Source organism: Marmota monax, unplaced genomic scaffold (assembly GCF_021218885.2).
Source record: "Marmota monax isolate L192 unplaced genomic scaffold, Marmota_monax_Labrador192_F-V1.1 WCK01_AAM20220418_F8-fsc00038, whole genome shotgun sequence".
NCBI lineage: Eukaryota > Metazoa > Chordata > Mammalia > Rodentia > Sciuridae > Marmota > Marmota monax.
The window spans coordinates 5,391,093-5,414,458 of record NW_026692498.1 but is presented as its reverse complement, the minus strand read 5'-3'; the positions used below and the strand labels follow the sequence as shown (position 1 = coordinate 5,414,458).

The 23,366-nt window shown below is 52.8% G+C and overlaps 1 protein-coding gene and 1 long non-coding RNA gene across 2 annotated transcripts; one reads left to right on the top strand and one right to left on the bottom strand.

Moving 5' to 3' along the window:
- Positions 1–440: 440 nt before the first annotated feature.
- On the bottom strand, positions 441–9,193 carry LOC124092652 (uncharacterized). The gene is made up of 2 exons (XR_006851684.2): positions 7,788–9,193; positions 441–685 (listed from the first exon to the last, which is right to left on the bottom strand). It is a non-coding gene; the product is annotated as an uncharacterized LOC124092652 (long non-coding RNA).
- A 9,229-nt stretch (positions 9,194–18,422) lies between these two features.
- Positions 18,423–23,184, top strand: Ndufv1 (NADH:ubiquinone oxidoreductase core subunit V1). Its single transcript, XM_046445046.2, has 10 exons — positions 18,423–18,593; positions 19,686–19,768; positions 19,842–20,012; positions 20,752–20,935; positions 21,208–21,397; positions 21,783–21,995; positions 22,159–22,325; positions 22,571–22,652; positions 22,766–22,911; positions 23,018–23,184. Exons 1-10 carry the CDS (start codon positions 18,522–18,524, stop codon positions 23,102–23,104), a joined length of 1,395 nt encoding a protein of 464 aa, XP_046301002.1. The 5' UTR covers positions 18,423–18,521; the 3' UTR covers positions 23,105–23,184.
- Positions 23,185–23,366: the final 182 nt, after the last annotated feature.

Genomic DNA, 23,366 nt, shown 5'->3' with positions numbered 1-23,366 from the left:
CTAGTGAGGGGGAAGTTCATGGATGTGATTTCTAGTCCCGCAGGTGCATGCTAGAGTGACCCTCCAGGACATGAGAGCTGAAGGGACTCGACAGCTGTGGGTGTTGTCCCCCTCGGCTGGGCTGGTGGGGGCCTCCCTCCTGTGGGGGGCTCGCCTCACTTCCTGGGGACTTGGGACTTTGGTGCATCCTGGGCAACAAGCCACACTAGTGTCCCAGTCCAGCTTCTCCAGAGGAGTAGAGCTAGTAAGCTGCTGTAGGGAGGCAGAATTTTTTCCTCTGACCTTTGGCTGGCACTGAGAATTACCCTGAGAGATCAATAGGAGGAAAGCGTTCGGGAACCCCGAAACACAGCTAGTGTTGAACACCTGTATACTGAGACAAATAGCAGAAAATGTGATGGCCCAGTGGCTTGGGCTAGGGCAGTTAATTGAGTAAAGTGTCCATGAAGATAGGGTTAGTTTAATAAGGTTGGTTTGTACAGATTTTCCTTGGCCTCCGTATTCTGTCCTTGATGAGAATGGCACTGTCCTCTGTCCGTTTCTGTTGCTACAACAGAACACCTGAGACTAACTTATAAAGGAAAGAGGTTTGTTCGGGTTCATAATCCTGAAATTCCAAGAGCATGGCACCAGCATCGTGGCCAGCTTCCTGCAGAGTGGGAAGTGGTCCTGGAGTGACCCATCCCTGCAAGAAAAAAAAAAAATCCATGATGGTTCCACCCCCATGACCCAATACCTCTTAAAGGCCCCTGCGTCTCTCAATACCGTTACGTTGGAGCTTGTTTGAACAGGAGTTTTGATGAGGACAAGCAGCATTCAAGCCATAGCAGCATTATTCACAAGGGCATTTCATCCCTTGCTTTTAAGCAAAGGAAGGTCACAGGGTCACACACCTGCTGTACTTCAAGTCTAATTCCAAATACTCAGGATGCCAGAGGCGCATCTATTGGGGTGGCACACCTGGAACTCCTTTTCCCACATCCTCGACTGCCCTAGGCTTACAAAGGCCGAGTTGGTGGCCACAGAGAGGAGGATCAGGCTAGCGGCTGAGCAGTTGCAGAAGGACAAAAGAACAGGTGAGAATCAACACCAGAGGTCAAAGGGAGAGCGTTTCCCCCAATGGCTGACCGGCCTCCGTCCCACAGGACAGATCCATCCACCAAACGTCGGGCTTCATTCATCTGACGGAGAGAGAATATCTTGCCCTCTAAAATGTGCAGATTAGACACTTTGCCCAGAGTAATCCAAGCAGGCGCAGCATGGGGCTATATGAGAGCCCCTCAGGTCATCGGAGGTATGCTCTTGAAGGGGACTGTGGATTCTGGCCCCTTCCTCTTTCGTTGCTTCCTGTCTCGTGATGTAAATGCTTTTGCTCTGCTCTGTACGCTTGTTTTGATGTGCTGCGTTGCCTTAGGCCCTAAAGCAACAGGTCCTCCTGATCATGAACTGGGACCTCTAAATCCATGAGCCAAAATATACCTACTTTCTTTTTAAGTTAATTATGTCAGGTATTTGGTTATAGTGATGGGAAGCTGACTAACTCAGAGCCAATCTCTCAGGGAGGAGTTCACTCTGAGAGACTGCTGAGCTCGTCAGAGGGCAGTGCTCCCTGTGACTGACTGAAATGCCTCCCATCGGGTGGATTTGGGGGAACACGTTCAGACTATAGCAGTTTGTAATAGGGCAGCAATTGTGTGCCCACTGGCAATAGGAGGACCACGGGATTCCCAGGTTGTGTCAACACCGTGGCAGACCAAAACACATCTGGAGCCGTGTCAGTGGGGCAGTGTTTCCTTCTTCCAGTTCGATGGCTTTGTAGCTGGTGGATTATGCCTGCAATGTTTCATGGGGCAAAAGTATGGCCCAGCCAGTTGTTAGGTTTCCCTGGAAATTCCACCTTCAGGAGCTGCTACAACCCAGAAGGAAGTCAGGACAGGTATCCAAGAGGCCTCCGTGACCGGGGTACCATGTCCCCAGCTGCCAGGCTCTCAGAGGGCGGCAGGGGAGCAGGATGTTAAGTGTTATGGGGACCCAGGTGATGAGGCTGGTTAGTGGGGCTCGTCATAGGTGGCCTGTCATCGGGAAGAGCCGGGATGGGTCTTGTGAACTGGCAAGAGAGCTGACAGCCTGGGGACTTGTTTAAAAACATGGGGGGGGGGGGGCCTCTGGCCCTTTCTTTACCTGTATAATAAATTCCTACGAAGCCTCCTGTGAACAGTAAGAGGAACCTGGAAACTGCACCAACGAGAAGCGGCTTCTCACTCGGCAATCCCATCGCTTTCTTTGCCTGGCTCCTGAGAATACTCTGTAAGTTTCCCTGGTGACCCTCCCAGAGGAGCGCAGGTCACTGTGACCTGGTGCTGACCCCAGTGAGGAATCACTGACTGCTCCAGCTCTTCAAAACCTAGAGGTGCCTAAGTCCACCATTCACTGATCTGATCTGTCAGAAGTGAGTCCGGAAGAGCCACCCACCCACCCCGACCCATGACGAGGGCAAGGGCGCCAGGAGCCCTGAGCTTCAGCTTAGATCCCCAGCCCCCACCCCCCCACACCCCCGCACATTTGCAGGTTGTCACCGACTGCATCTGAGCTCCGTGTGTGTGTGTGTGTGTGTGTGTGTGTGTGTGTGTGTGTGTGTGTGATGTGGGGTTGAACCCAGGGCCTTGTGCATGCGAGGCAAGCACTCTACCAACTGAGCTGTATCCCCAGCCCCCGAGCATTTTTGATCTTGGACTGAAGTTATAGAAATTGGGCTGCGTTAGGGCTGGGGACATGGCTCAGTTGGTAAAGTGCTTTCCTCTCATATGCACAAGGCCCTGGGTTCTAATCCCCAGCACCACAAAAAAAAGAAAAAAGAAAGAAATTGGGCTTGTCCTGTGGTAGGAGCTGAGGGAGGAGTGGGTGCCTGATCAGGTTGGAGAGAAACTTAACTGGGCCTTGTAGAGCTACCTGGTGGGTGAGTTTCCAGGAAGACAGAAAATGATGGTTTTATTTAAATCGAGGGAGTCCTAAGACTCTGTCTCAGAACCTATGCTTCTCTAGGAAAGAGGGTGAATCTTACAAAAAACAATTTAGAATTTTACTGGCCACAAGGGGTGGGTTTTAACTTAAAGTTGCTCATCTATGGGTTCCATGGAGAAGGGGAGGAGGGTCTTTCAAACCTCTCAGAGTCCACAGGGTAGTTCTGGCTTTTTGGCAGGCAGAGGCTTTAAGCTTTCTTTCCTAGGTGGGGGGTGGGCCCTTTAAGAGGTGGGGCTTAGTGGGAAGTCCAAACTGGCAGCTGGCCTCCAAGTCAAGCCCTCTTTTTTTTTTTTTTAGCTTTCGGGGAACACAACATCTTTGTTTCAACATCTTTGTTTATGTGGTGTTGAGGATCTAACCGCAGCACGCATGCCAGGCGAGCGGCGCTACCGCTCACTTGAGCCACATCCCCAGCCCAAGTCAAGCCCTCTTGAAAGCCTCCACTCTCTATCTGGCTTCCTGTTTTGAAAAGTGATCCCTTCCTTTCTCACATGTTCCTGTCATCTGCCCTGGGACCCTCATCCCATCCTGCATCATGCATTTGAACTTTGAACCTCACACTGTGAGCTAAATAAATCTCTTTATTTTATAAGGTTAGCTTGCCTCAGGTATTTTGTTATAGCAAAACAAAGACAGAGGCCCTAAGAAATTTTTTGGTCATCTGTTCCCTCTCTAGGGATATTTACCCCCAAGATCATCTGGCCAGTCGGATAACTACAGGGTAATCATGGGTGGAAGAACACCCCTTGCCAGTGAGTGTTTCTTGCTGGGGATGGAACCCAGGGCCTTGCACACTCCAGGCAAGTGTTCTGCCCATGAGCTGCATTGTCAGCACTAATTGTTTCCCCCCAATATAGAAGCCCTTCCCATTCAAAGGGTCCGCTGAGGCCACTGCCGAGCGGGAGCTTCGAGACTTTTATTCCAGGGGTGATGCTGCCCATCACAAGAAGCCTTTTCAAAGAAACACCAGGAGGGAACTTTCCAGGCTTAGAAAGAATCTGTAGCATGGCCACAAGAAGTATCCAGAGAGCAGATGCACGAGATCCAGCCTCCATGATCCCAGACTCCACTCCCAACGGCTGTGCAAGAAAGCAAAGTCCTTGGTTGTCACAGGTGGTGATAAAAGTGCTTGTGAAACAGTGGGTCTCCCGCGGAGGCACCAGGTGGACCACATGGGACAGTGAGGGTGGAGATGAGGAAGCCCTCCCTGGGGCCTCTTATCAGGACAAACTCCCAGGGAGTCAAACAAAGAAAGAGCTGTGTGTCTCTCAGACCTTTGTTCCCTGTGTGTTCTGCTGGCAGCCCCACACCAGCCAAGACTTGTGTCCCCCTGCCTGGCAGAGGCCAGACGGGAGATTCTTACTGTCACAAAGCCAAGCCCTCGGTGTAAAATAAGATGTAAAATAAGACGGGTGAAGAGTTTTCGCGGGAGTGGCAGAAAGTCTGCACGGAGGCCGGCCTGACAGGGGACGTGACCTGCCTGGCCACGAGGGTGGCTCAGGTAACAGGCACAGGACCCACATCTGGGTTCCAGCTGTCCTCCTCCTCCTCACTCCCAGTGACGGGAAGGACAGAGACTGGAGAAAGCAGTGACCATCTCTGGGAGGAAAAGGGGCAACAGAAACAAGAACAGACCTGACAGACTCCGGCGGGGGCTCTCCCCAAAGACCTGGCTCACCCAGAGGTTTTCTCCTGAATTTTGGAAGGGAAGGAGACAAGGAGAGACTCTTGCTAGGCTTCAGCTGGACCTGGCGCCAGAGGTCTGGGAGCAGGCCGGGCTGAGCATCCTCCCCTCCTGCTGGCTTCTGTCAGGAGTCTCGGCTTCAGCAGCCTGGAGCAAGCCGGGTCCCAGCCAGGGAACCCCTTCTCCTTGTTAGAAACTAGGGGACCCCGGAATTTACCTCTATCTTGTTCCCCCTCTCCTTTGGCTAGGCCTGAGAACTCAATCAACAGGAGCCAGACCAGCCCGAGAGCGTTAAATTGACTTCATCCAAACTTTCCAAGGCGCAGGAGGCTTCGTGGGATGAGAAGACCAAAGACATGGTTAGCGTGGGAGTGTGAGTGTGAGCTGGACAAAGAGTAGCTAATTGTGAAAATGGAGGAGGCTGAGCGGCTTGGGAGGTGGGTAACTGGATGGAGAAGAGGCTAGGGAGAGGGGGGTGGGTTTAATGAGGATTGTCGGGGGATCTCCCTTGCATCCTTGCTGGTGGGAATGAGGTTTTCCCTCTGTAGAGGGAGGGCAGCGTTCACGTGGGAATTTCACCTCCTGCTTTTAAGTCAAGGAAGGACGGTCCGAATGATCCAGTACCTGTTGTCTTTTGAGTGTCTAACTCAATATAGTCAGTACACCAGAGTGGCATATTCTGGAGCAGCATGTTCTTAATGCCTTCTGTATACACACACGTGCATATGAAGAAGTCTATTATAAGGTACGCTCATGGGATCATGGAGGCCAAGAAGTTCCACGATGGGCCATCTGCAAGCTGGAGACCAAAGCCCTAGAGCCAGAGCGCTCTCCCCAGACTCTCAGGGGGTCGGACAATGCGTGCCCACTTTGGAGAGGGCTGCTGCTGCTGTGCTTCAGCCCACCCATTCAGATGCCAGTCTCCTCCAAAATCACCCTCGCAGACACACCCAAAAGTCACATTTAATCAGCTATCTGGGCATCCCGTTGCACAGCCAAGCTGACACATGAAATTAACCATCACAGTGGACAGTCCAGTGGGTCTCCCACCTCGTCTCATGTCCAGTTTGTGGAAGGAAGGACTGGAGCAAAAAGATGAACCCACGGGCTGGGGTTGTGGCTCGCCTAGCACGTGTGAGGCACTGGGTTCCATCCTCAGCACCACACAAAAATAAACAAGTGAAATAAAGGTGTTGTGTCCAACTACAACTAAAAAATAAATATTTAAAAAAAAAAGATGAACCCAGCTTGGTAACTGGGGAAGGGGCGTCCATAGGGGCAGAGGAGCCAGGCGAAGCAGAGGCCTGGGGTAGGCGCAGGGAAGGGCAGGAGGGACCAGCCGGATAGCACTCCCAAGAACAGCCAGAGGAGCAATGCCGTGGTAGGCTCTTGGCCAAGACCAGAGCTTGCCATTAACCCGGGGGACACCCCACATACAGGAGTCCTTAGGGACTCCAACCGCCTTCCCTCCATTTCCAAGAAAACTTATCCTAATGAGTTGAGCCTTTCGAGGAAATGTCACTGTCGGGTGGAGGGGAGGCATTTGTGTCCTGGCTGCCGTCTTCTGCCCTGGTGCCCTGTGACGGGCCCTGAGGCAGATTCCACGTCCAGAGGCTGAGCTCTGGGGCCATTCAAGGTGTCAAAACATGCCAGCTTCAGCATCAGGGCAGGTGCCTGGACAGCTCCGGGAGCCTGGGACACAGAGCAGCTGAGGGCAGCGCCGGGCAGCGCCCAGGGGCTGGGAAAGTGGGCAGTGGCTGCAGTTGATTCACCAGACAGAGGCCTTTGGATTCAGGATGTGCAGGTCAAAGGTTAAAAGTGTAAAAGTGCACCCACCCTTGCCAGGGGCTGAGGCGCAGCCTGCAATTCCAGCGACTGGAGAGGCTGAGGCCGAAGAATGGCAAGTCTGAGGCTAGACTCAACCATTTAGTGAGACTTTCAGCCACTTATCAAGCCGGGCACTGTGTGCGAGGAAACCCGGCTCTGACCCACCCCGCACCGTGAGACTGGAGACGTCTCAGATGGTGGTGACTTTGCCAGCCTGGGTCCCCAGTGAAGATGACATGGAGAGGGCCCCTGCTAATGTGTAATGGACATGCGGTATGACTGAGAAATGCCCCTGACCTTGTACATTGCTGCCTTCTGAAGCTGTTTGCTACTGCAACGTGACCAGACCCTCGATGCGCTGCTCTGGGCTCAGGCCGAGGGGATCCAGTCAACCCATCTGCTTTCAGAGTTGATCAGAGAAGGAGATGAGAGAGAGAGCTGTGACTCTGGTGTAGTCCCCTCAAGACGCGACAGAATCTGATCTGGAGGGGGAGGGCCCAGGAAGGCACAGGCAGAGGGGGCAGCGGAGAAGAAGCTGAGGGTCCCAGCTCTCTTCTTGACATGGGCGTTGGGCAGCAGCCTGGAGGGAGGAGCAGGCCTGGGGTGCCCTGAGCTGTGGGCATGACTGGTGCTGTTCCTGGGCCACTGGGGACAGCAAGGGGTGGCTCTGGAGCTGCCCCTTCTGACCGGTTGGAGATGGCTTGAGTGTGTCCCCCAGAGATTCATGGCTCCATGTGGCTGTGTGAGACGAGATGGAAGCGGCAGCTCTGCCCTGGGAAGGAATGAATCCTGGTCTCACAGAGCCGGTTAGTTCCCACCAGGACGGGCAGTTCAGAAGAGCAGCACCGGCCCCTGCGGCTCGCTGGCTTCCTGCCTCACCACGTGATCTCCCGCTCCCCCTCCGCCACTGACACGCTCAGACCTCAGCAGAGTTGAGCAGAAGCCACCCAGTGCTCTGGGACCTGCAGAATGGTGACCTAAATAAAGTCTCTTTTTAAATTACCCAGCCTCAGGTATTTTTTTAATAGCAACAGAAAATGGACTAAGACTCGGCCCAAGAAAGGATCCACAGTCGCGCTTCTGTGGGCTTCCCAAAGCCCCACCCTCACCCCCCCACCCCCGCCCCTGGGAACTTTTGACCCGCTGTGCAACTTCTTCCAACCACAGCTCCGTCATTTCCCTCCAGTCTGCTTCTAGTTACCCTCTGAAATATACACAAGGACCAACCGACCGAGAACATGCTCGGGCTACTTACCCAAGCTTGCTCCAACAGGGAACCAGCCACTGTGGCTTGTGTTTGCGGAGATTCAAAGGCAGGCAGGGAAGGAGAATGGTTTTCAGTGGACACAGGGAAGGAAGGCTCCGGCATGTCCTGATGGAGGGAGCTGCTCCAGGGAGCTGGGGGAGCCTGACTCAAAGCAGATATCCCACTATACACCTGGCTTTCGCTGGGAGGTCTTAAGTTAAAAGCAGAGACAAAAACTAGCCCAGTGTCAGTTATCAACCAAGTCCTGGCATCTGGGGCTGATCACCACAGTTGTCTTTTGCAGATGGTCAGGGAGGGAGCAGTCTCACTGTGGCTGGCCTCTGGCAGGCTAGTGTAGATGGGGGTTGGTGTCCTGGACTTGGTAGCTGCCAGTTGCAGGCTTGGGCTCTTTTCCCATGTGGTCGGCCATCGTCCATCTGCACATTCACAGTCATTTCTCTGGAGGCCAGTGACCCCACCGTGCCACCTGGAAGTCCTTGCTCAGGTGTCTGGAACTTGAGTGGAGAACCATCCCACAGTGGACCGCGGGCGCCCACAGGCTCTTCCCAGGGAGGAACAACTCCTGACTGGTTTCTGGGCTCTTGAAGAGACTGGACACTGGATCACAGGCATCAGGGAAAGCTGATCAGGAGCCGCCCACCAGAACACTGAGACACAAGCCCAGGGAGCCCAATAGCAGGGTCTGCTGGCAGAAGTTCCCTGTCAGCTTCCTGCAAATTCCCAGGGCATCAGATATCAATGGACAACCAAGATTGCCAGATATTTGAGAGAAAGCTCTAACATGAAAGGAAAAGGTAGCAAACAGAAGGCACTCAGAGAAGAGAGAGGTCCTACGGGATGCTCTTGTGAGCGTGCGAGCGCACACACAACTTCAAATGAACTTTAATCCTTATCTTCAGGGATTTTATATTAAAAAAAAATTTAGTTGTTGATTTTGTTTATTTACATGCGGTGCTGAGAATCGAACCCAGGGCCTCACTTATGCCAGGCAGGTGCTCTACCGCTGAGCCCCAGCCCCAGCCGCTCTTCAGGGAAATTTTAAAAAAGAGAGCAAGAGATTAAGAGAAGGAGGCTATCGAAAGGAGCACCTGGAGAGAAAGAAGGCGTTCTCGGGAGTTAAAAATAGGAGAGCAGAAATGAAAAATCTCAGGAGATGAAGTTGAGGAAAATGCAAAAATAGAACAAAAGATAAAAGGTAATAACGACTTGAGGAGGTGCAGGGAGAGGCGGGGAGAAGGCAGAAAACCAAAGAGCAGGGAGGAAAGGACCCAATGAGTAATACAGTTCCGCCTCCCAGCCTGAGGAACAGCAGCTTCCGGAATGAAAAGAACCCAAGACTGATCAGAAGCACATTGTGAAATTCCAGAGACGGGAATAAGATGAAGACCCTGCATCCTTCCAGAGAGATAAACAAACCGAATTTGGAATTGCATCACTTTCTCATGGATTTTTAAATGTGTCCACAAACACTTGGATAGCACTGCCCCTCTGTGCCTCCCGGGAAGCCGGCCAGCCTTTGTGTCGCCTCAGGGTGAACCGAGCAGTGGAATGGTGGGGGTGGGGGGTTCCAGGCTTGGCGGTTTCTGTGACATTCATCCCGGGCTGCCTGCTCCACAGGGAGAGGGGAGAGGGAGACAGAGACACAAAGCGTCTCCAGTTGCTCTCCCAGCCCAGGTGACAGGTGCCAGCCAGGTGACCAGGGTGCCCTCAAGGTGACCCCATGCAGCTGCTATCTGACTGACCACTGGGGGCCCTGGGTGAGAATTGCCTGGTTAAGCCCAGATTCATTGTCCTTGGAAAGGACAGAGGGGACCAACAGGGTGACCTGAAGCTGCAGATCTTCATTCTTGTGTTCTCATGAAAGAAAACTTAAAGTCAGACGCAAAAAGTCAAGAGAACTTTATCACGAAGGAAGGTAAAGTAAGGCTCAAGCATGAAGCCCTCTCAAGAGGGAATGGAGGTCCACAGAGGAAACAGGGCTGCTTCCTCGTTCATCAGGTTGACATTTGCCTTGAGAGCTGGGGTTCCCCTTCTGCACCCTCTGCCAATCAAGTGTTCAGCCTCTCCTTGACGTTGGGCAGGGGAGGTTTTGATCCTCCTTGGTCTTTTCTAGAACTGTCTCCTTGATCATCCTGTCCAGGGAGGCTTCGTCTACACGTCCATCCTATGTTAATGTGGATATTGGGGTCAGTGGCTGGGCAAAATTTATCTTAGTGCACCTGCGCTACTAAGAAATTTCTCTTTTGAAATATGCTGAGAAACCTGTGGCCATAAATCCTAGCTTTACAATGACTCCTACAGACCCTGTTGGGTGTAGGTCCCACTGATCCTCTTTTCTTGAGGTGTTTCTTTTTATTTATTTACTTACTTAGAGTGTGTGAGTGTGAGTGTGTGTGTGTGTGTGTGTGTGTGTGTGGTGCTGGGGATTGAACCCAGGGCACTGCGCACTCGAGGCAAGCACTCTACCAACTGAGCTATATCCCCGCCCTCTTGACATATTTCTTAATTGGCTCCCTTGGTTTCCACTTGTTTATCTGCAGGTTTGTGAGCCTGTGGTTGTTGTATAGGTTATTCGATTATTCATTTGCCTTAAAAGTCATTTAAAGAAACCTGTGACCTTGCCCACTGCTCATCACTGACTACTACCTACACGTGGGGGTAGAGAGAGAGAGTGGTGACACACACCTGCTTGCAGCTGCCCAGGTCTGGAAGTGACACACTCTGCTTCTGCTGCCCCATTTGGTGGCAAGGGGGCTGGGAAACAGTTTCGCTCTTTGCCCTGGAAAAAGAAGTGAGCTTGTAATGTCCATCCAGTCCCCGCCACACACACGAGAGCCCACGTAGACCCAGGAGCTTGGGGTGCGATGGCAGAGGCATCTAAGTAGAGTCCTGTATCATTTGACAGGGGGACATTTTGTCATTGTGCTAACATCATAGAACCTACTTAGGGGACCACCGGCATCCATGCCATCTGTCATTGACTGGAAAGTCATTCTGCAGCACAGGGCTGTAAGTTTGAAGAGTTATTTAATAGTATTAATAAAATCCACTCGCTGTATTAAGGATGTTACTGGGTCCTTGCCTCACACTATATATAATAAACTCCAAATAGATCAGCAGTTCTTGACCTTCCCAGGGGCAGTTTAGTCCCCCAGAAGACATCTGGCAATGTCTGCAGGCAGTTCTGTTGTCACAATGGATGCTGCTGGCACTGGGAATGCCCCTCAGCTCCTGCACCTACAGGATGGCTGCTCCCAACAAGGAACCGTCCCGTTGCCAACATGCACGGCAGCAGGGCTGGAGAAGCCTGTGGCGCACCTGCCTGGGAAAGAGAAGAGTCAAACACAGAAGGAAGTTAAGTGTGCCTACGACCTTAGGTGTGGGGCGAATTTCTTTAAAAAAGCCCCAGAGTGAATGAACACGACTGCATCGCAGCTGAGAGTCCCCTGTGCCAAGATCACTGCTGTGCATCAGGTTATCCATGATTATCAGCAAGACCATTGCATCTACTGACAGGAGGCATTGCAGCCTCTGATGGGGGAGGAAGGCCTGTGGTTGGGGCGGATGTTCTCACCCCTCTGTCACAATCCCCCAAAGCCATGAAGACCAAGAGAGAGCCACTACACACCTCCCCAAAGTGGGGACATACAAAGCAACTACAATATGAGTTTCTGTTACCAAATCACATACCCCGGCGTTCACACACCAGTCGCTAACAAGGAGACAGGGCTTCCTGCAGGGAAAACAGGGAGGGCACTGTCCTTCCAACTGCTCTTGGGACATTCTCTATGACGACCACAGATCAGGCCTTGAAGAGAGTTTTAGAACATTCCGAAGAGTTCAAGAGAAGTAATAAAACCCAAAATAACAAAACCAGGACGTAAAACACCCTAATGGCTGTATATCTGTAGAAATTACTTCTCCAGGAAAAACTGCAGTACATCAAGCACGTGGTTATGAAGAAGCCCCTCCATCAGAGCCCGGCCAGCTGTCTCGGCTCAGCTCTACGCTCTCCAGAAGGGAGGGCCTCACCAGAGAGCAACGGACCCAGCGCAGCAACGGAAGCCCCTCCAAACCTCCTCTGTGGCTTGGGGGAAATCATCTTTGCAGGGAGCCAAGGGACAGCAGGAGGAAGAAAATGTAACCGAAGACGAAGGGCTCAACCTGTTTCTAATAATAAACACAGCAGGGGCTTCCTCCTTTTGCTGGTTGATAAATGGGGTCTGGCATTTCTAAACACTGGACCCTCAAAGAGCGGTGAAGGTGGGTTTCGCATTACCAACAGCCTGGGATTCACGGAGGGACATGGAAGCTCCTCTTGGTGTCTGTCATCCCAAATAGCCATCAAGGGCTATGCTGGGCAGAAACAAAGAGACTGGTGCTTTTGTGTTGGGGGACAAATAGCACCTAGGCAGGATGCCAAGGTCAATTGGGGGAGGGGCCACGGGGAGACAAGGCACATACCCAGGCCAGATCTGCAGGGTGTCTGATCCCCACAGGGAGGTGCCAGGAGTGGTGACCTGAGGGCACTGTTTGGGGACCTGAGACCTGTGTCCACTGAGAGCTCCATGGTCCATCACCTGACAGCAGCTGCAGGTGATTTGAGAAACTGATGTGACTCCATTTTTGAAAACAGCTTCTACCTCAAGGCCTGTCCAAGGAAGGGGGAGTGACCTTTATCCTTGGAAAAACCCACAGAGCACTCCTAGGCACATCCCCACCCTGCTGAGTTGTTTGTCTGCAAATAACAGGAGAGATCTGCTGCGCCAGGTGTCCCTGACTCAGTCAGGCTAGGTGGGGACCCCTAGCAACCCCCTAGCAACCACCAATCAGCATGAGACAGGGAAAATACCTGGGATGCCAGATGACCCCCCCCCCCCCCTTAGTCTGGGTGGTTGATAACATGTTGGGAAACGTACTCCCCTCAAGGATTAAACCAATCAGTTCAAACGAATCCCCCTCTTGTACTAACCAATCACCCCTACCCAACTTGTTCCTGCCAGTGAATGTGCAAACCAATGTTAAGAGTTGTTGTTTGACTTTCTCGCGGTGTGACATGATTTGCTGTTTGATGTTGTGACGCACAGAGTATCCCCTAAAACCTATAAATCCTTACTGAACAAAGGGATTCACTCCCTGGGACCCCTACGTTGGGAACAGCTGTGAGTCCAGGGCTCGAGCTTGTAATAAAGACTCTTGTGTGATTGCATCGGATTCGGCTCCTGGAGGTCTACTGGGGTCCCACGAATCTGGCATCACAATGTCAGGTGTCAGGATCAGTATTAGCCAAAGGGGGACTCAGAGACACTGGCAGGACGGGGGCTGGGCCGCGTAGCAGAGAGCTGAGAGCAGCCAGGAGGAGGCCTGGCGGCAGCAGAACAGCCCACCCCGCACACACTCCTGTTCTAGGTCACCGTCAGCCTCCACCCCCTGACTTTCCTTCCCCCGGTTTTAAATTTATAGACAAAAATTAGAAAGGTGTCTAGTTGAAGAAAGACGAGACCAGCCTGAGACCCCCTCTGTCCTGTCAAACACGTTAATATGAGAGAAGAAAGAAATCTGAATACTGAAATCTCAGCCGAGAAAAAGCAGAGTTTTGTGTAGATTTGAAATAAACCTCTCTCCCAAGGAGGGAAACAGGAATTAACCTGCAGCCAGGGTGGGAGCCAGCGTCTGGGTCGCAGCCAGGATGCAGGTGCCCAGCCATGGCTGAGATCCTGAGGTCAGGCCTCCGCCATCCGCCTGCAGCAGGGGCCAGAAAGGCCCAGCCAGGCCTCCATTGAACAGGGCCAGGGAGGGACTTGGGAGAAAGACATGGTATACATACAGTTGGCCCCTATCTGTGGGTTCTGAGTTCCAGGATTCAAGCAAACAGGAATTGAAAATATTTGATTAAAAAAATACCGCCTCTATGCTGATACTGAGCTTGGCCAAGACTTTATTTCCTTAACAATACCGTAGAACAACTATCCACACGGCATTTAGACTGCATCAGGTATTCTAAGTGTTCTAGAGATTTAACATATACAGGAGTGTGTATGTAGGTGACACGCAAATACTACACCATTTGATGTAGGGACTTGACTATCCATGGATATTGGAATCCTGGGGGTCCTGGAGCCAGTCCACTGTGAATGCCAAGGGACAACTGCACACTGTTTTTGTTTCATATTCAGCAGGAGGGTAGAGAGACATTAGCTAGCTTTTGCCTGGAAGTGAAGTTTAGGCCTGACTTAAAAATTTGAGAGTAGCCACTAAAAATAGAAGCAAAATGTAAAACTTCCAAACCCACAGGAGACCGCACACAGAAAGCTCAGCTAATGCAACAGAAGACCCAGAAATAGAGGGAAAATGAAATAAAGAGGAAGAATACTAAACAGAAAGCACAATATGTGGCCGATATGAGTCCTGGTGGCAATAGCAATAAAGGTAAAGAGCTCAGGCTCTTTTGAAAAGGCAGACCCTGATTGTGTTCGAGTAAAACAGAGTGAAGTTTAATGAGATCTTGTTTTTAAGAGATGCTAGGAAAACGGAAGAAAGACTAGAAGTAAAGAGACAGAAAAAGAGTTTACCAAATACAAACTAAAAGAATGCATGCATAGGGCTGGGGATATAGCTCAGATGGTAGAGTGCTTGCCTCACACGCACAAGGCCCTGGGGTCAGTCCCCAGCACTACAAAAAAAGCATGCATAGCAAGAGAACATAGACCTTGAGGCAAAATTATTCAAAGATACCGACAGGCGTAGTGGCACAGGCCTGTAATCCCAGTAACTCCGGAGGATGAGGCAGGAGGATCACAAGTTAAAAGCCAGCCTCAGCAACTTAGCAAGACACTGTCTCAAAAAATAAAAAGGGCTGGAGATATGGTTCAGGGGTAGAGTTCCCAGGTTCAATCCCCAGGACCAAAAAATAAAAGAGAGAGGGGGAGAGAGAGATAAAGGGAAAGTGCTGGAGAATCAAATTGGCCAAATTATATTGTTCTATTGTGTACACATATGGTTAATAGGTAACAACAAATCTCAACATTGTGTGCAACTACAATGCACCAATAAAAAATGTGGAGAAACAGAGAAATGGTTTATATTGGAAAAATAAATAATCCAATAAGAGAATGTTCTTTTAAATTTTCTGGTCAAAATTGGCTCAAGGAAACAAGAAGTGGTCAGCAAGGTGCCAGCTCCCGGTGGCTTACAGTCAGTCCTAGTCATGATGCAGGAATGGCTCAGCTTTGCCCTCAGCAAACACTCCCAGTACATACAAAAAGGCAAAAGCGGCCCACCCTGTTTTAAGCGGCTAGCAGGACACTGAAGCAAAACTGAGCAAGATCCTCCAGAGGAAACAAGCTCCCCTCGTGCAGAGCATGGATTAAAAAGCTAAATCAGGGGCTGGGGTGTGGCTCAGTGGTAGAGCACTTGCCTTAATCCTGACTGCCTTCTGTCTCTGCTCTCACAGCCTCACAGGGCCTCCTCTTTAGGTCAATAATAGTTCAAAAGATTAGTAAAATGATTGATGTTGTTATCCTCAGATTAAAGAAGGAAAACAACATAATCTCAACTGTAGTCGAAGCAGCTCAACACCACTCAGTAAAACTTCGCTCTTGGATGGAAATTTTCTTAACATGATCAAGGTGTCTGTCAAAAGCTTCAGCAGACCTCATACTCCCTGTCAAGATCCTAAACCATTTGGTGCTGGACGTGGTAGCACACGCCTATAATCCCAGGACACTGAGGCAAGAGGATCACAGGTTCAAAGTCAGCCTCAGCAATTTAGCCAGGCTGTAAGCAACCAACCTAGTGAGACCCTGCCTCAAAATAAAAAATAAAAAGGGTGGGGGATGTGGTTAAGTGCCCCTGGGTTTAGTCGCTGGTACTAAAAAAAAAAAAAAAAGAAAAAAGAAAAGAAAAGAAAAAGAAAGAAAGAAAGAAAAGAAAAAGAAAAAAACATTGGGCAGGGAGAGTGACTTTTAGTTTTTTCTTTGAAGCTCTAAATTTTTAGAGATCAGTATATTTATATGCTATTTGAAGCATTTTAAAATCACCCAGAAGACAGAATGAAAACGCCGCAAATGACAATGTGTTAAAATCTAGGTGGTAAAAACAGGTTACTATTTCGGCTTTCCTGGAAATTTTTAAATTTCCAAGTAAAGAAAACAAATTTTCATTTTCCAAATATAAAATTCAATTACGGTATCGAATCAGCACTTTCCTCGAGCTCTGCACGGGGGTTGAAGAAGAGAGACCTGATGGTGCCTTCCTGGGCCTGTGATGTTAGTTACCAAGAAAGTTAATCCTGTGGCTGAAGAAAGTTTCCTGGGGGAGGCGACAGCCAACAGGCTCCTCAGGAGGAACAAGAAAAAGGAGAGAGTAGAAGACAGATCCCCGTGCGCCCAACTAGCATGCACTGGAGCTGGGCTGCAGGGGTTTGGACACCAGACCAAGAGCCCTGGGTTTTGACTTGAGGACAGCGGAGAACCACAGTCTCAGGCAAAAAGTGTCTGAAATTTACAGTATGTCCACTGGTTCCATATTTGCAGATAAGACATTGAAGGGACGGAGAGATGAGGCTGGGATACCCCCAGGAGGCTTTGCAAACTACAGGTGAGAGATGAACAGACCTGATGACACAGGCCATGTTTGGAAGGTAGAACTGGCAGGATGCCATAGATCTGGAACCTGCGGGACCAGGAGGCTTCCCTGATGCTTCCTAATTTCTGGCCTGGATGCTGGTTAAAGAGGCAGACAGGCTGGGATGGGTGCTGAGGAAGAGGTGAGAGTCAGGGCCTGGGACACCACAGAGGACAGTGCCTAAGAGGTGACACTGGAGGGACCCCCCTCTTCACCTGGGGAGCCTAGCAAGTAGGTGCTCTAGGTGAGGGGGGACCTAACGGGGGATTTACTGTTGGGAAACTCTGCCTGAGCTCTGAAGTCTTGGGCAGGCCAGACGCAGTGCACCCTGGGCAGGCCACTTGGCGCTGTGGATACACTGCTTCTGCAAACAGAGGCTCATCATTCCCACGCTCTGGGTGTGGGAGGATTAAGGGAATAACACAGACCACTACTTGGCCCAGAGCCTGGCCCTGAAGGAACATGGGGACTCTGCCTCTCGGCCTCCATTTCCATTAGCCCGTGCCCAGCACCTCCGGTCTCCATCAGCCTAGTCTGCTTCTCCCTGCAGTTCTGTCCCCTTGGCTCACCGAGAGAAAGAGAAGGAAGGCATTCACCCTCTGGCTTCATCCTGCTCCCCTTCTTCTGCCCAGAGCCCTGGATTAGCTGTGTAATCCCCATCTATGCCTAGACAATCTCTGTCCCTGCCCAGAGCAGAGGGTCTGGGCTGGTCCTGCTCTACCATCTGCGAAACTTCAGAAGGGTGGGGGTGCTCCTGGTCCCTCTGGGGAGCATCACTGACACCCACAGGGACTGTCACAGCCTGTCAGTTGTGCTGCAGGATTGCAGTGTGAGCACTCTGGGAAGGACAGTAGGCCTGGGTGCCAGCCCATCCCCACCAGTCCCCGGGACCTCAGAGTTTTCACGTACAAAATGGAGTTAACACCATGGAGGGGTGCTGTGGGGAGTTCACGGGAAACGGTGTAGATGAGTTTTGTAGATGGCACGTTTCTAGAGGGGTAAGAAAGGATGATTACAGCCCAGGAGAAGAGAGGACAGGGTTCCTTTCCATGAGGACTGGAAGACTGAGCCGGCAGAGAAGACCAAAAGGACAGTCTTACATGGGGACCAGGGCATGGTCCCAGAGCTGAGGGCTGCACACAACTGAAAATGACCAAGTTAGATTACCAAAAGGACAGAGGACAAAACTGGATGAGGGGGACGGCCACAAAACCCTCTACAGCGTAATGAGGCCAGGAACGGTGGCCGGGGATCGCAGCAGGGGCTTGGGCATGATGATCTCGGCGGAGGAAGGGATGGTGGAGCCCTTAAAAGTCAAGCCAGGGCCTGATTCCGAAGGCAGGAGGGGCCGTTCCGGGAATCTGAGCAGGAGCACGAGGTGCTGGATCCTCCTGACAAGGGCCGAGAGAGCTCAGCAGCGCGACAAGGGGATGGGCCACCTTCCGACCATCTCTTGTCTCTGCCTCACTCCAACCAGGGCTGCAGCCGCATCCCCTGGGAAGACCTCCGCGAAGAACCCGCCTGCCCTGGAGCCGGCCGGGCTCTCTGCGGCTAAGGAGCGTTCTTCCTCGGCACACGGATGCACGGGGTGGGGGTGAAGGCTCAGTCCGGCAGGGCTAGGACTGGGGCAGCACCATGACTTCGGAGTCATGAGGATCCGGCTGTGACCGGCCTGATTCCTCCTTCCTCCCCCCAAGTGCATACAGCAGGTGCACACTAAACACGGAGCCTATAGGAAGTGAAACACACCAGGACCTAACAGAAGTCCACGTGATAGGTTTGTTTACTAGGCGTGTGAAAGAACCGCCGCTGGCAGCTGACTGGCAAACGACTACACGCGGAGGGAGGAGAGCGGCCTGAGGCCAGAGGGACTACATCTCCCAGACGCCCCAGCGACAGCCAGGCCACTCCCTGCCCTCTTCCCGCCCTAGTGGGCGGGGCGGGGCGGAGTCGGGAGGCGCGGGGGTGCCTGGGCGCGTCGCCGGCCGGGGGAGCGTGACGCTCTTCCTGTGCGCCGCCTAACGTCTCTGTGGCGCTGGTTCCTCAGCCTCCGAGCTGTGAAGGTGACAGCCGGAGGTGACCGGCCTGGCCCCCGCGATGCTGGCGGCACGACGGCTGCTCGGCGGGTCGCTCCCCGCGCGGCTCTCTGTGCGTTTCAGCAGCGAAACGGTGAGGCCCGGCCGGGATCGGGCCCGGGGCGTCCGCGGGCCTCCGCGCGCCGTGCGTGCCTGGATTCTGCGGTGCCTTCTGCAGAGCCCTTCCCTTCTCCCTGGGCCCGGCGGGAAGCAGAAGGGCACGGTGCAGCGGAGGCCGACGCGCAGTGCGGCTCCCTGCCCGCTGGTCTCACAGGCCTAGCGGGAAGTTGTGCGGGTTGTAAAGCATCCTAGTCTCGCGTCCCTTCCTTGCAGCGTCGTCGGGTGAGAAGGGGTCATGGCCCCGTTCTGTAGATGCAGAAGACAGCTTCGGAGAGGGATGCACACCTCCGGGTTCCTCCTCCAGGCTCTGCTCCCTCGTGACCGAGAAGCGCTTTTAAGGTCCCCTTAAAAGTCAGGTCCTCTTAGCCCGGAGCTGGGTGCTCTTCGCTAGTCACGTGGATTCCCAGTCCCCGCCCCTCAATTTTATCCCAGGGGGTCCCCTCCGGCCCCTTCGTCCCAGCCCCGGTGGGGCATTTTTTTCCTCTCAGTAAACACTGTTTGCCCTTAGTACCATTGGTAAGATGCTGTCATTCTGGGCTTTGGGAGGCAGTTTGGTGCCAGGCCATGAAAAAAGGTGGACTCAAGGACCATCTGCTGGGGCTGGGGCTGGGGCGCAGTGGCAGAGCGCTGACCTAGCACGTGTGAGGTCCTGGGTTCGATCCTCAGCACCACATAAAAATAAATAAATAAATAAAGGTATTGTGTCCACCTACAACTAAAACAAAGAACCGTCTGCTACTTTTGGCTGCGTGACCTTTCATAAGTTCCTTTTGTTCTGAGCCTCAGTTTACTTCTCTGCAAAATGAAAGAAATCATTCCCATCTCAGTGTTGTCATGAGGATAAATTGAGGCTTGAGCTATAAAGTGCTTAGGCCAGTATCTCTGTGCGGGAAGTGCTTAAGTGATGGTGATAGGTGTAACATTTCAAAAAGTTTTGAGGCTTAGGCCTCTGCCTTCCCTGGCCCAGCCCCTCCTAAGCAGGAGGACCCAAGAATCTGTAGCTTCTGGCCCAACCCCTCTTGGCCCCCAGAGCTCTGCTGGGTCTCCTGACACTCGGTCTCCTCAGACAGCACCCAAGAAAACCACATTTGGCTCACTGAAGGATGAAGACCGCATCTTCACCAACCTGTATGGCCGTCATGACTGGAGGTGAGACAGTATCCTTAGCCTATTGTGTTCCTTGCCAGGGCCTTCCCCTCACTGTCTTCCTCACCCTGTCTAGGCTGAAAGGTGCCCAGAGTCGAGGTGACTGGTATAAGACAAAGGAGATCCTGCTGAAGGGGCCCGACTGGATTCTGGGTGAGATTAAGACATCAGGCTTGCGGGGCCGTGGAGGTGCTGGCTTCCCCACTGGGCTCAAGTGGAGCTTCATGAATAAGCCTTCAGATGGCAGGTATGTGAGGGGAGCCTGAGACATGGTCGCAGGAGAGACTTTGTGGGTGGCTAGGGCTTGTCTGACCCTTAGGACTGTGTCCTTAGACATTGTAGCATGAATGAGGCAAGAATACGTTCCCAGGTCTCAAGTGGATGGGACTCCAGTTCTCTTTGCGCTTCCTTGGGGGAGGTGTTGTGGTCTAGCATAGTCAATACAAGATATTGAGGCTGGCTCCGCTGTTCAAATCCCAGTTCTGCCTTCTAGTAAGTCTAGAGCTTTGGGAAATCTTTTGTGAACCTCGTGTTTCCTTTTTGTTCATGGATATGGTGATATCCTGCTGGAACCAAAGAGATAATGTTCATTTGGCTTTTGCCTGTACTTTAGTTAGTACACAGAAAGTAAATAATAAAAATCAGCTACTTTGCCTCCTTTGGCCCCAGAGATGTGAAGGTTGAGGAATGCTCTTTGTAACCAAGAGCAGAATTTGGCTCTCAAGGGAAAACACGGGGAGAGAGTATTGGGCTAAGCAAAACAGAGACCTTTCCTGTGGTCATATCTGCCCAAAGATGGATCAGGCAGTGAGCTCCCTGTCATCGGTGGTGAATAAGCAGAGCCCCTGGGGACATGTTGGGAGGGTAGAGAGGGATTGACTATTGGTGGAGACATCTTTGAAGCCTCTGGAAGGAACAGGGATGGATGTGGTGGAGGACTCAGTCCTGGTGGGCCTGTAGCCTGACTGACCTGCAGGCTCCCACAGGCCCAAGTATCTGGTAGTGAATGCAGATGAGGGGGAGCCAGGCACCTGTAAGGACCGGGAGATCATGCGCCACGATCCTCACAAGCTGGTGGAAGGCTGTCTGGTGGGGGGCCGGGCCATGGGCGCCCGTGCTGCCTATATCTACATTCGTGGGGAATTCTACAATGAGGCGTCCAATCTGCAGGTGGGCAAAGAGGGTATCAACAAGCAGAAGGTGGCCAGCGGGTACTTGCTTGCATGCCCTTCCCCAGCACAGCTGATCTTAGTTATTAGCACTGGTCTGTCAGGTGTCCACTTGGGAGAGGAGTGACCACTTCTGCATGTATCCTGATCAGGACTTGGTTCCTAAAGCCCCCTTCTCTGGGCTCTTCCTTTATGCTCTAGAGCCTCACCTTGGGAAGCCTTCAGGGGCTCCATGATTCCTGAAATTACAAGGCTGACACCCTTGTCCCACAGGTGGCCATCCGAGAGGCCTATGAGGCAGGCCTGATTGGCAAGGATGCCTGTGGCTCTGGCTACGATTTTGATGTGTTTGTGGTGCGTGGGGCTGGGGCCTACATCTGTGGAGAGGAGACGGCCCTGATTGAGTCCATCGAGGGCAAGCAGGGCAAGCCACGCCTGAAGCCACCCTTCCCAGCAGATGTAGGTAAGCCCTCCAGCCCTGGGCTTGTTGTGGCTGTCCTGTGGAGTCCCCCTCAGGGGCTCTTATGGTATTTCTGAGTGCATTCCAGGCTAGGTGGAGAGAGGAGGGTGGTAACAATGCACAGGCTCCCCGTGCCACCCTGTCTCAGCCCCACATTAGACACCCAAGCCCCTTCAAACTCTGTGCCTTGGCAGTATCTGCTCTTGGAGCCGGGGCATGGTGGTGAGCAGACAATACGGCACCTCTGGAGTTTGGGGTCCAGTGGCGGGGGAGAATGTTGAGGGTAAAAGAGCAGGAGCCCTGCCCGGGAGCAGGACCCACAAATCCCACTGCCAGGAAACCTGGCCACTCCCTTGCGGCTACTGTCTCTTTTCTCATTTCCCTGAAGGAGTGTTCGGCTGCCCCACAACCGTAGCCAATGTGGAGACAGTGGCTGTGTCCCCCACCATCTGTCGCCGCGGGGGTGCCTGGTTTGCCAGTTTTGGCCGAGAACGCAACTCGGGTACCAAACTATTCAACATCTCTGGCCACGTCAACCACCCTTGCACTGTGGAGGAGGAGATGTCTGTTCCGCTGAAGGAGCTCATAGAGAAACACGCTGGTGAGGCTGGGGGCCAGCCCTGAGGGGTGTGGTGGGCGTCCACAAAGAGAGCCCAGTGGGAGGACCTCAGGCTGGGGCTGACAAAGGTCCAGGCTCAGGACTCGGCAGGTGTGCCAGCCCAGCCCCGACCATCATCCTTTTGGGGACTAACTTGGGGCCCCAGGGGGTGTCATCGGTGGCTGGGACAACCTCCTTGCTGTGATTCCTGGCGGCTCGTCCACCCCACTGATCCCCAAGTCTGTATGTGAGACGGTGCTGATGGACTTCGACGCCCTGGTGCAGGCTCAGACAGGCCTGGGCACAGCCGCGGTGATCGTCATGGACCGCTCGGTAAGGGTGATAAGGGTGGCCCTCACACCTGGCTGGTGTTCCCTGTGCTGCCTGGCCACTGCCTCCCTCCCCGGGCCTCTCTGAAAACCCTCTGACCAGCTCTCAGCTTCCTGCTGTCACAACCTGAGCTGTTGTGAGGAAGGAGAGGAGGGTAGCAAGGCCACCCTGCAGGAGAGTTCACTGGAAGCCAGAGCATGCCAGTGGAGTGCTGTAGGGGCACCTGCTCACTGTCCCTTGTCTCCCAGACAGACATCGTGAAAGCCATCGCCCGCCTCATTGAGTTCTACAAGCACGAGAGCTGCGGCCAGTGTACCCCGTGCCGCGAGGGTGAGCACCTGGGCAACTTGGGGTGTACTGGTCTCGGTTCCACTTAGCTCCCACCCCAGCGTGTGCCCTGGCTGGGGAGACCATCAGGCCCTCTCCTGTTGCTATGGCCTCAGGTGTGGACTGGATGAACAAGGTGATGGCTCGCTTCGTGAGGGGGGACGCTCGGCCAGCTGAGATTGACTCCCTGTGGGAGATCAGCAAGCAGATAGAGGGCCACACCATATGTGCTCTGGGCGATGGGGCCGCCTGGCCTGTACAGGTATGCATGGAGCTGCTGCGCGTCACTGGTGTGGGCAGTGCTGAGAGCCTAGGACGGGGAGATTTTTGGATTCTGTTTCACCCAGTGCCTTCCTCCTTTCTCCCAGGGTCTCATCCGACACTTTCGTCCAGAGCTTGAGGATCGGATGCAGCGGTTTGCCCAGCAGCACCAGGCCCGGCAGGCTGCTTCCTGAGCCCAAACCCCGGCCTGCTGCCTTGCATTCCTGTCTGGATACTGGACAATAAAGCAAGTGCCACCCACTCTCCCACTGCAGCACATCTGTGACTTTGCTCTTTACCCTGCCATTCCCTGCCACTCCTCAGTCCTGCTCTCAAGATGTGGTCACATCCCCCTCCCTCAGTGTAGGAAGCAGAATGTGGTGGGGACTGGGAGCCTGGTTTGGCAAAGGCCTCTGGAAAGTGGGAGACAGGAGAATGGCATCTGTCTGCCCCGTA

Excerpts from the sequence above, each read along its gene's own strand:
- Ndufv1 (XM_046445046.2), top strand. The coding sequence starts at position 18,522 with ATGCTGGCGGCACGACGGCTGCTCGGCGGGTCGCTCCCCGCGCGGCTC. Across the intron at positions 18,594-19,685 it reads TGCGTTTCAGCAGCGAAACG|ACAGCACCCAAGAAAACCAC; the intron begins GTGAGGCCCGGC and ends CGGTCTCCTCAG. Across the intron at positions 19,769-19,841 it reads TATGGCCGTCATGACTGGAG|GCTGAAAGGTGCCCAGAGTC; the intron begins GTGAGACAGTAT and ends CACCCTGTCTAG.